At 57.1% G+C, this 10,888-nt stretch overlaps 1 protein-coding gene across 1 annotated transcript; it reads left to right on the forward strand.

The window, feature by feature from the left end:
* The first annotated feature begins 1,826 nt into the window (after positions 1-1,826).
* Positions 1,827-10,700, forward strand: PLEKHG4 (pleckstrin homology and RhoGEF domain containing G4). The gene is made up of 21 exons (XM_047077403.1): positions 1,827-2,352; positions 2,510-2,605; positions 2,681-2,804; positions 2,891-2,984; positions 3,298-3,372; positions 3,453-3,569; positions 3,737-3,835; positions 3,927-4,075; positions 4,237-4,375; positions 4,470-4,586; positions 6,411-6,593; positions 6,851-7,365; positions 7,441-7,687; positions 8,345-8,434; positions 8,520-8,741; positions 8,834-9,004; positions 9,088-9,265; positions 9,651-9,767; positions 9,909-10,145; positions 10,230-10,345; positions 10,680-10,700. The coding sequence occupies exons 1-21, from the start codon at positions 1,842-1,844 to the stop codon at positions 10,698-10,700; spliced, it is 3,618 nt and encodes a 1,205-aa protein (XP_046933359.1). The 5' UTR covers positions 1,827-1,841.
* Positions 10,701-10,888: the final 188 nt, after the last annotated feature.

Raw genomic sequence — 10,888 nt, forward strand, 5'->3', positions numbered from 1 at the left:
GTGGGCACAGTGTGTTCTTCTGGCCACACAGCCTACCTTCTTACAATCTTCCCACAAATTTTGGGGAGTGTCAGGCCAGGCACACATGCCCTAAAGGGACCTCATACCTCTGAGCTGGGAGGGATCTCACAGGTCAAGTCTCCAGGTAACTTTCACCAGTTCAGGATCCCCTGACTGAGGGTGAAATGATGGGGAGGGCATGAATATAGCCCAAATGCTGGCAGCGAGTGGACGTTGACATATGGGAGGGTCTTTCCGAGTCCTGTGGCAACCCCAGGGGGAAAAAAAGGAATGACTTTATTTTTTTACAGGCAAGTAAGGCTTAAAGAGAACTGAGTTGCTGGAGCTCACCCAAAAGGTAAGTGCAAGAGCAGGCCTGGGTTAGTATCTCTGGCTCCAGGACCCTGACCCCAGTCCCAGCCTCCTTGGCTGGACTTTGTGGGGAGGGGGTGTAGGTGAAAGTGACAGGAATGCACCAGAGTGGAGGGTCTGGGCCTGGTGGATTCTGGCAGGCCTGGGTAGTTCCTACTCCAGAGGCCTCCCTGCCCCCATCCTCCCTCCAGCCCAGACAGCAGTCCCTCATCTGGTCTTGGAATCATACAAACCTGTGTCTTGGGGCCTGGGCCTGGGCAGAAGATTGAGGACTGCAAAGGAGGGGCCCTTTCCTCCTACCCTCCATGAAGATACCCCTACTGGTTCCCAGCAGCCCCAAGCTGCTGGTTTGGGCTTAGGAAGTTTCTCTTTCCAGGGGACTCCTGGGATCTTGGGCCCACACTTTTCTTCTCGTGAGTTGTGAATGCTCCCAGTTTTGCTGACAGAGAGTGGGGCACCCCCCCCCATACTTCGTGCATTCAAGAGCAGATTCCCCCCACTCCCAAAAACCCTTTCCCTTGACCCTCCCGGCCCAGGCACCCACTCATGCACCCTCCGGCATCTACACCACTTCTGCCGGCGGGTGGACCGCTTCTGGCGCTCTCCAGCAGTCCGGAGAGTGGGCACCTTGGAACGGCTGGGCTGGTAGTCGTTGCTCCTCCGGGCCGATAGAGCAGTCGAATCAAGTAAGCGGGCCCCGAAGGTGGGAGTGGAGCCAAGCCGCCTGGCCCGGAGGGTGGGAGGAGGCGGCGGCGGGCTTAGGACGCTGCGAGGGCCGCGCGCCTCAGTGCTTTCACAGGAGTCCGGGCAGCTGCCGTCGGGCCTGGGGGTGGGATGTAGCTCTGTCCTCCGGCCCCTAGGGGGCGACGCGGTGCCGGGTCTTCCGCCGCCCTGCGTTCCCTCCCCGCGGCCAGGAGGCGGCGCCAGTGGACGCCGGGGCGTCACGCTGTACCCGCCGTCCATGGCGGTGTGGAAGGTTCGAGGGCTCGCATGTGCGGCTTCTCGGCTTCGCGGTTCCGCGTGCGGGGGTGTGAGGGCTAAAGACAGGCGAGGGATGGGGTGTGCGAGTGTTGCGGCGAGGCAGGGCCGGGTTGGGCGGGCGTCAGCAGGAGGCAGCCCCGCGCCCACGCCTTGAGCGTGCCACATGCGTAGGCCGGCCAAGCGTGGTGGTGAGTGCGCGTCCGAGCGTGGGGGCGCTCTTGGCTGAGGCTGATGTGAGCACGGACGCGCGGGGACAGATCTTTGTCGTTCTCTGTCGTTTCAGGCCTGAACTTCAGGCGCATTTGCGCTATACCTCTACCCGGGCACCAAGACTGGCCCCTCCTGTGGCCTAGTGCCTTCTATCTGGGTCACCCACCGAGCCCTACCGGAACATCTTCAATCCATTTCCTGGACGAGCAGAACCTCACAGTGAGGGCCCAGCCCCTCTCCCACTTGTCCTGAGCAGGCCTACTCTTAAGGAAAGGGTGATGGAAGGGCCCTTGGAAGTTGGGGATAAGTCCCCAGACTCCCAGGGACACGCCACTGACTCGAGGTTTGCTGTGTGCAGTTTCAGGGATGCCTGGGATGAGGAGGAACCTGTTCCCCACGTGCAGGTTAAGGACCCTAATCCTCCAAGATCACCAGCAGGGACAGCCCAGGGAGAAGGGCTTCTTGGCAGCTCCGTGCCTGGGGATCTTCAGTCACCCCTAGGACCGATGGCTGCAGATGGGCCGGGGGAAGGGCAGGGGGACACATTAGGAGGTTCCTCAGTTCAGTTAGAGGAACCCACCCCATCTAGAGTGGAGAGCCTCCCATATCCAGTGTCCTCCCACCTCAGCCTCGCACAGGGCAAGAGTGATAGTCGAGGGGGAGACTTGGCAAGAGACCAAGTTCCAGACAGGTTAGTGCCAGCTGGCTTGGGTCCTGAGGGGTTGGACAGCGATCCTGTGGACCTTGGAGGCCCTTTATCTGAGACATCTTCAGAACTACTGGAGCCAGGTAAGGGAGGCTGGGCCAAGGAAGTCAAGTGGAAGTTCCTAAAGATGGGTACCAAGACTGGGGGAGGGCTCTGACCCTACTCAGGCTGAAGCCCAGGTCTGAGGAGGGGTCTCTGGGTGAGTGCCCAATGCACACCCAAGCCATTTTCCTTCCCAAGACCCCAGTGGATCTTGCCTCCCTAAGCCTGCTAATTACCTCCTGGCCCAAGACCTCTCCTGGGAGCTGCTGGCTAGTGGCATGGCTACCTTACCAGGTAGTTGGGAGAGACTGGAGGTAGTGGAAGTGGGGTGACTTGATTGGGCAGGTGTTCATTGTCTTCTCCCCACAGGGACTCGGGATGTAGAAGGCCGGGCAGTGCTGCTTCTGTGTGCCCATAGCCCAGCCTGGCTCTACCCCAAGTGCAGTAGCCATGAACTTATCCGCCTCCTGCTGTACCTGCGAAGCATTCCCAGGTTATAGAGAGGAGGTTGGGGGGAGCTGGAGCCAGGAGGTGGCAAGGTTGGGGAATTAGATACTTAACTGAAGTCTGCCTCTTTAGGCCTGAAGTACAGGCCCTGGGATTGACCGTGCTGGTGGATGCCCGAGTTTGTTCCCCAAGTTCTTCTCTCTTCTGGGGGCTCAGCCAACTACAAGTGAGTACAGGGTTGTATCTTTCCCTGCCTTCAGCCATTCCTTTTAAATAGGGTTGGGGAGGGTCGCCTGGGTGGCGCAGTCGGTTAAGCGTCCGACTTCAGCCAGGTCACGATCTCGCAGTCCGTGAGTTCGAGCCCCGCGTCAGGCTCTGGGCTGATGGCTCAGAGCCTGGAGCCTGTTTCCGATTCTGTGTCTCCCTCTCTCTCTGCCCCTCCCCCGTTCATGCTCTGTCTCTCTCTGTCCCAAAAATAAATAAACGTTGAAAAAAAAAAAATAGGGTTGGGGACATGGCTAAACTCAAATTCCTTGCAGGAAGCAGCCCCAGGGTCAGTATACCAGGTGCTGCTGGTGGGAAAGATGCCAGAGGAGGTGCCTTCCAGGCTGCAGGTACTGAGCCATTTTGGCTAGGGGTGGAGGTGGGATGCTTTCCCACCAGGCAGGAGCCATTACACCGTCTTTTCTTGCAGCTGCAGCAGCTGCCCTCTCATCAGAGCCTGCTGACCTACATCTCCACTTCTCGGTTGCCAGCTTCAATGGGAGGAGGCCTGCCTTACTGCCACCAGACCTGGCTGGACTTCCGGATGGTCAGTGCAGTGGGTCAGGGCATAGGGTGGGTGGCAGGCAACCTGGCCAGCAGAGGAGCCTCTCCTGGGTTGGTTTGAGCAGTGCAAAGCTGGCTGCAGTGGCCTGGGATCCAGGATGCCTGGGACCAGCACTGCACTACTCTGGTCATGCCTACCCTTGTTCACAGCGTCTGGAAGCCCTACTGCAAAGCTTCCAGGTGGTTTGTACCTTGCTCCAGGAGGCCATTGAGAGCATGAAGGCTGTGCCCCAGCCCATGGAGTCTGGGGTGAGTATCCCCTCAACACCTCTCTAGATGCTCCCTATCTTCCTCCTTTTCTCCGATGCTCACCTCCACTGACTGTTGCCCTTAATCATAGGAAGTTGGTCAGCTGCTCCAGCAGACACAAGTCCTGATGCAGCACGTGCTAGACTCACCCTGGCTAGCATGGCTACAGTTCCAGGGGGGGTTGGAGCTGGCATGGTTGAAGCAAGAGGTCCCAGAGGTGACCCTGAGCCCAGACTACAGGTAGACGCAAACTCAGATCCCCGCTCTTGCCCCAGCCCACCATATTCCATGCCAAGGACTCAGCTGGCTGGCTCAGAACGAGCCAGGATTGTGGTCCCAGGACAGGGTGGAGTGAAACAAGGCATCTAATAGGAGTCGTAAGACCATGTACCCTGTACCAGGCCAGCAGTGGATGAAGTTGATGAGCTCTATGGCCGTGTAGATGGACTGCTGCACCAACTGACCCTGCAGAGCAACCGGCGAGTACAGGCACTAGAGTTGGTCCAGACTCTGGAGGCCCAGGAGGGCAGGCTGCACCAGGTGGGAACTATCTGCTCAGATGGGCCCTGCCTCTGATCTCAAGCATGACCTTCACCCCACAGCAGTATTCTTTTCCCTGTTTGTGCCCCTCCAGATTGAAGTATGGCTACAGCAGGTGGGCTGGCCAGCACTTGAGGAGCTAAGGGAGCCCTCACTGGACATGCTGCTCCAGGCCCAAGGCCCTTTTCAGGAGCTGGACCAGGTTGCTCAGGTGAGTTTGGTTACTTGTTTATTCCCTAGGTATTGGGTCAGTTTGCTAGGGACTAGGAATGCAGGATGGGTGAGAGCAAATCTATCCATTTCTCTCTTGGAATTTACAATCCAGCAGACATCAATTGCAGTCAAAGGTTCAGAGCCACGTATGTGTGATTGCAAACTGAGGCAAAAGCTCCGGAAAGAACGTAGGTGGTTCTGAGTTTATTACAAAAGACCTGAGGGGCGCCTGGGTGGCTCAGTTGGTTAAGCGTCCGACTTCGGCTCAGGTCGTGATCTCACGGTCCGTGAGTTCGAGCCCCACGTCGGGCTCTGCTGACAGCTCAGAGCCTGGTGCCTACATCGGATTCTATGTCTCCCTCTCTCTCTCTGACCCTCCCCCGTTCATGGTCTGTCTCCTTCTGTCTCAAAAATAAACGTAAAAAAAAAAAAAAAAAAAAACCTGACCCAGAAGGGGTGTTGGTCTAGCTTTCTTGAGATACTGACTTTTGAGATGAGAGCTGAAGAATAGGTTAACCAGGAGAAAGAGGGATTGGGGTTGAGAGACATTCCCAGCTGAGGGAACAAAGAGCATGTGCAAAGGTTCTGTGGCAGGAAGGAGCACGGCTTGCCTGAGGAGCCATAAGAAGGATAGTGAGGTTGAAATGCAGGGCAGTAGAAGGAGAGAGAGTGAAATAAGATGAGGTAAAATGAAGCTGGAAAAACAGTGGCCAGATTGCTGGGTCCCGTAGCAGTATAAAATTTAAGTGGAAAAATCACAATCAGATCCATGTTCTATGAAGATTATCTTAGTTTTTGGTTAGACAGTGATTTGAAGGACTGACATGTAGAGTCCACAGAGGCATTTTAATGGCCCAGTGGGAATGATGCTTTCTCTAGCCAGATGGTGGCAGAGGAGACTGATTTTAGAAATTGCCGGGATTTGCTATGTGGGGTAAGTAGGAGAGGGAAGGGGCGCCTGGGTGGCACAGTTTGTTGAGCGTCTGACTCTTGATTTTGGCTCAGGTCGTGATCCCAGGGTTGTGGGATCGAGCACTGCATTATGTGGACCCTGCTGGGGATTCTCTCTCTCTCTCTCTCTCTCTCTCTCTCTCTCCCCCTTCACCCCCCTCCCATGCTTGCACATGTGTGCTGTCTCTTTCTCAAATAAAATTAAAAAGCAAAAAAAGAAGGAGAGGGAGGGTGTAGGGGTGAGTGGATGTCTCTTCTGAGAGAGCGACCGGGAGACAAGGGCCTTCTGAGGCAAGGGGATTCATCAGTCCAGTCTTGGGTGTGCTCTGGAGATGACCATAAGTGACTGAGACCCATGGGGATTGGCCTGGAACTCAGAAGAAAGACCTGGCCATACAGGGTCACTTGGTGGACATAGGTGTGTGGATGATATTTGACGGTCACATAAGATTGCCTGAGGAGAGAAAGTCTGGACTGTGTTCAGGAACACCAGTGTTGAATGGCTCTGGCGAGGGATGGGGAGCAGGAGGAGAATAGGGTGAGTGGGGAGGAGTCGGGGAGCTGTAAGAGAGAGGATTGGAGGCTGCTGAGCAATGGTCAGACGAAGCCTGACAATTGCTGGGGATGGAGGTGGCAGTGAGGTTGCACTAGGCTGATGAGGTGAAGAAACAGTGATACCTGATACCGAGGAGAATAATTCCTCCAGGAAGTTTGTGTAGAGAGGCACAGAGACAGGGGAGTGGATGGGGGTGTGGGGGGAGGGTCTTCAGTCATAAGAGAGACTCGACAATGACGTGTAGATATCTGTGGAAAGGACTGCTCAGGGGCTAGACCATGGCCCAGATTTGCTAAGCCCAGTCTTTGTCTCCAGGAGCAGGTCCGGCGAGGGGAGAGGTTTCTGCAGCCACTGGCTGGCTGGGAGGCTGCTGAGCTGGGCGCTGCTGGGGCCCGCTTTCTGGCCCTGCAAGCCCAGCTGACTGACTTCTCCAGGGCTTTGGCCCAGCAGCGGCAGCGGCTGGCAGATGCTCAGAGGCTGTTGCATTTTTTCAAGCAGGTAGGTGCGGTGTCCTGTCCCTGGCTCCAGGTGGTCAGTGGGGATGGAGGGGTGGCTTCCTGGCTTCACCACAGCCTGAGCTCTTTCAGGACATCCTGCCTCTTCTCTTTCCTTGTCTTTGGTCTGACCCCAAAATTCAACCACTGGGGGTGTGGCCTGAGCCATCATTCTGTGGGGCTGGGGGAGTGGGTAGAAGAGAAGGCTCAATGGTTTTGGTGGGCTCTGCCTTCAGTGCCTCTCTGGCCTTGGTGTTACAGGCCTCGACATGGGCTGAGGAGGGGCAGAGGGTGTTGGCAGAGCTGGAGCAGGAGCGCCCAGGGGTCGTGCTGCAACGGCTGCAGCTGCATTGGACCAAGCACCCTGACTTGCCTCCTGCCCACTTCCGAAAGATGTGGGCTCTGGCCACAGGGTTGGGCTCCGAGGGCATTCGCCAGGAGTGCCGCTGGGCCTGGGCACGATGCCAGGACACCTGGCTGGCCCTGGACCGGAAGCTAGAGGCTGCACTGGAGCCACCACTGACGACGACCACAACGGGCAGCACAGCTAGCCTGTGTGTCAGCCGTTTCCCTGCTGCATCTGCCACCCCTCCCCTGAGGAAGGCGTATAGCCTCGATCAGAATCTGGGGCAGAGTCTCAGAGAGCCTGCCCACCACTGCCACCATGCGGCTATTGTGGCTGCTTCCCACGGACCAGACGCTGAAGGTGGTGCCCAGCCAGGGTCATCCCCTACCATGCTTCCACCAGGCAGTTCTGACCCCAGGACCCCCAACAGGTGCAGGCAGAGGGCAGGGCAGGGAGGGCAGTGGCAGGAGAGATGTCTTGAATCTTGACTCCACCTGTCTGGTAGGCTCCAGCTGGTATTGGCAGAGATGGTGGCTACGGAGCGGGAGTATGTCCGAGCTCTTGATTACACCGTGGAGAACTACTTCCCTGAGCTGGATCGCCCCGATGTGCCCCAGGGCCTCCGTGGCCAGCGTGCCCACCTCTTTGGCAACCTGGAGAAGCTGCGGGACTTCCATTGTCATTTCTTCCTGCGTGAGCTGGAGGCCTGTACCCAGCACCCATCCCGGGTAGCCTATGCGTTCCTGCGCCATGTAAGCCCACAGGTCACACAGCCCCTACCTGATTCTGCCACGCTCGATAAAGAGATCTTAGCACATGCCTGGTGCCAGGGTCTGTGCTGGGTATAGCTATGAGCAAGACCAGTAAGGTCCCTGTCCCTGTAGGTAATCACGTTTAGTAGAGGAGACAAAAGTAAAAAAGGTAATTCCAGATGGTAGTTGGGGTCAGGAAGAAAATAATCAGGATATATACGTGATCGTGATTTAGTAGTGGGGTTGGGGGGTGGGGCAGTTAGAGGCCTCTTTGAGAGGCTGAGGCCAGGGGAAGGGCTGGACTCAGAGCGTTCTATCCAGAGGAAAGATCAAGTGTAAAGCTTTGGGGCAGGGAAGAGGCTCAGTGGTTAAGGAAAAGACAGGTCAAAGTGGCTGAGTGTAGTGAGCAAGAGAAGGAGTAGTCCAAGGTGAGGGAGCCCAGAGTGGTGGTCCAAGACAATGGGAGGAGCAGAGGCCCTGTGGGCAAGCCCCATTCGGCACAGTGCCTGTTCTTTCCAGGTTACCCCTCATTCAAAGCCAGGCAGACTGGATCTGCAGGGGGAATCTTCCCGGGGAATTGTTTGTTGGCATTTTGGTCCTCTCAGGCTGAGGGTATCTGGCCCCCTTGCACCTGGACTGATCTGTGTGTCCTCACAGAGGTTGCAGTTTGGGATGTACGCACTCTACAGCAAGAATAAACCTCGCTCTGATGCCCTGATGACCAGCTTCGGTCACTCCTTCTTCAAGGTAGATGAGCCTGAGACTAGGGGAGGAGGGGATGGAGGAAGTAAGTACCCTGAAGCCACCTGATGGTTTCCTACCCACCTGGCAGGACAAGCAGCAAGCACTGGGGGACCACCTGGACTTGGCCTCCTACCTGCTGAAGCCCATCCAGCGTATGAGCAAGTATGCATTGCTGCTGCAGGAACTGGCAAGGGCCTGCGGGGGTGCTGTGCAGGAGCTGAGTGCCCTGCGGGCTGCCCAGAGCCTTGTGCGCTTCCAGTTGCGACATGGCAATGACCTGCTAGCTATGGACGCCATCCAGGGCTGTGATGTGAGTCATGCCAGGCCATGGTGGGCAGGTGCGGTGGGTGTGAAGAGAGGGGGCAGGAGAGGCTGGGCACTCACTGGGCCCCACCTTGGCAGGTTAACCTAAAGGAACAGGGTCAGCTGGTGCGACAGGATGAGTTCATGGTACGTGCTGGGCGCCGTAAGTCCTTGCGCCGTGTTTTCCTCTTTGAGGAGCTACTGCTCTTCAGCAAGCCTCGCCGAGGACCCACGGGCATCGACACATACGCCTACAAGCGTTCCTTCAAGGTAGGCCCGCTCGACTCCTCCTATGCTCCCTGCCCTACCCTCACCCCCTCTGGCCTCACCAAGCCCCTCTCCTGGCCACACAGACGGCAGACTTGGGCCTCACTGAGTGCTGTGGGGATAACAACCTGCGGTTTGAGATCTGGTTCCGCCGTCGCAAGGCCAGGGACACCTTTGTGCTGCAGGCTGCCAGCTTGGCCACCAAGCAGGCTTGGACAGCTGACATTTCTCGTCTGCTCTGGAGGCAGGCCATCTACAACAAGGGTGGGTCCCTGCCCCTACTTCATCCAACGGTCCCCTTCCTGGAGAGCTTATGTCCCACAGGGCCCCATACAGGGCCTAGGGACCTGGAAATGCTTGGGAGCAGGGAGGTCCAACAGCAGCAGCCAGTGTAGGAAAGGAACTTCAAAGTCAGGCAGTCCCGCTGTCACTGTCCCCGACTGTGGACACAGTGTTAACCTGAGTATGACACCTGTCCCCAGGATTGTTGGGAGGAGAATATGGCACCAGAAAGGCTCAGTGCACAGGATGGCTAATATGCTGAGTATGGATGTACAGGAAGGACTTACTCAAGGGGGTGGTAGACACAGAGGCCTAAGGGCAAGGCTGATGTCCAGAGAGGCCCCACCTATGCTCACTCTCCACCCAGAGGTTCGCATGGCTGAGATGGTGTCCATGGGTGTGGGGAACAAGGCCTTGCAGGACATCTACCCCAGCGAGGAAGCTATCAACGACCGCACTGTCAACTACATCCTGAAGTGCCGAGGTAGCAGGCAGGCTACAGGGGAGTGCGGGTGTGGAATGCTGCATGGGAGATAATAATGACCTCTGTCAGCCTGTGCTCCCTTCAGGACCTTGGCCCAGGTGGGCTCTGGCCTGTCCCAACCTGACCCTCTCTCTTACACAGAAGTTCGCTCTCGGGCCTCTGTTGCTGTGGCCCCGTTTGACTATGAGAGCCCCTATCTGGGGGCCTTGAGCTCCCTTCCTGGAGACCCTGCCTCTTGCTCTATGCTGGGGTCCCTCAACCTGCATCTGTACAGAGACCCGGCTCTTCTGGGACTCCGCTGGCCCCTGTATTCTACCAGCTTCCCAGAAGAAGCAGCACTGGAGGCTGAAGCGGAGCTGGGCAGCCAGCTGTCTTTGAGTAGGTCTGGGCTTAGCCAGAGGCAAGAGGGCATTGCTTAGGGTCTGGCCCTCCCCTGTGACAGCTCACTTTCCTCCTCCCCAGCTCCTGAAGACTCAGAGGTGTCATCCCAGTGCCAATCAGCCAGTGGATCCAGTGGCTCTGACAGCAGCTATATGTCAGGGCGGGCCCTGGGCAGAGGTCTTGAGGACTTGTCCTATGTGAGTATCATTTTGTCCTCTTTCTACCAGCCCCAGCTCAGGCCTATGCCTGTCTTTCCTTTAGGAGGAAATGGGGGTGTGTGGGCCAGGGCCATACCCCAGAGATCCCACCTGGACCTTTAGTTGAGGAAACAGGCAGTCACACCTAGCTTGTCAACCGCAGGTCTGAGACTGGGCTGGAAGGCAGGCAGCGGATCCAGCAGCTTGTAGCTCCAAGAAATATCACCTCTCTCAGGATCTGCTATGACCAGAACGTGACTGGTACGTGGGCCACCTCCAGCCCACATGCACTGCCCTATTGACTACTCTTTCTGATGTCTGTGCCCATTGGCAGACTGGCAGGGACCTCTCATAGGGAGCCTGGCAGCAAAGCCTGAATGAGTGCCCTGATCCTGAGCCTCTGGCCCCATGTCCCCTTTTATTCCCTTTCCGGCTTCCACCCCAATTACACGTTAGGTTTAGGCTAGAGCAGAGTGTGGGTGTTTCCACGCTGTAGGCTGGTGGGGCACCAAGTTGCTCTGGACAGTGATTGGGCTGCCCCAC

This window comes from Lynx rufus, unplaced genomic scaffold, assembly GCF_022079265.1.
Source record: "Lynx rufus isolate CCGP_SWC_20201006 ecotype Redwood Valley unplaced genomic scaffold, mLynRuf1.p SCAF_16, whole genome shotgun sequence".
Lineage (NCBI taxonomy): Eukaryota > Metazoa > Chordata > Mammalia > Carnivora > Felidae > Lynx > Lynx rufus.

Coding starts and splice junctions, on each gene's coding strand:
- PLEKHG4 (XM_047077403.1), top strand. CDS start 1,842: ATGGAAGGGCCCTTGGAAGTTGGGGATAAGTCCCCAGACTCCCAGGGA. Junction 6,594..6,850: donor TGTTGCATTTTTTCAAGCAG/GTAGGTGCGGTG, acceptor TTGGTGTTACAG/GCCTCGACATGGGCTGAGGA. Junction 7,366..7,440: donor GACCCCAGGACCCCCAACAG/GTGCAGGCAGAG, acceptor CCTGTCTGGTAG/GCTCCAGCTGGTATTGGCAG.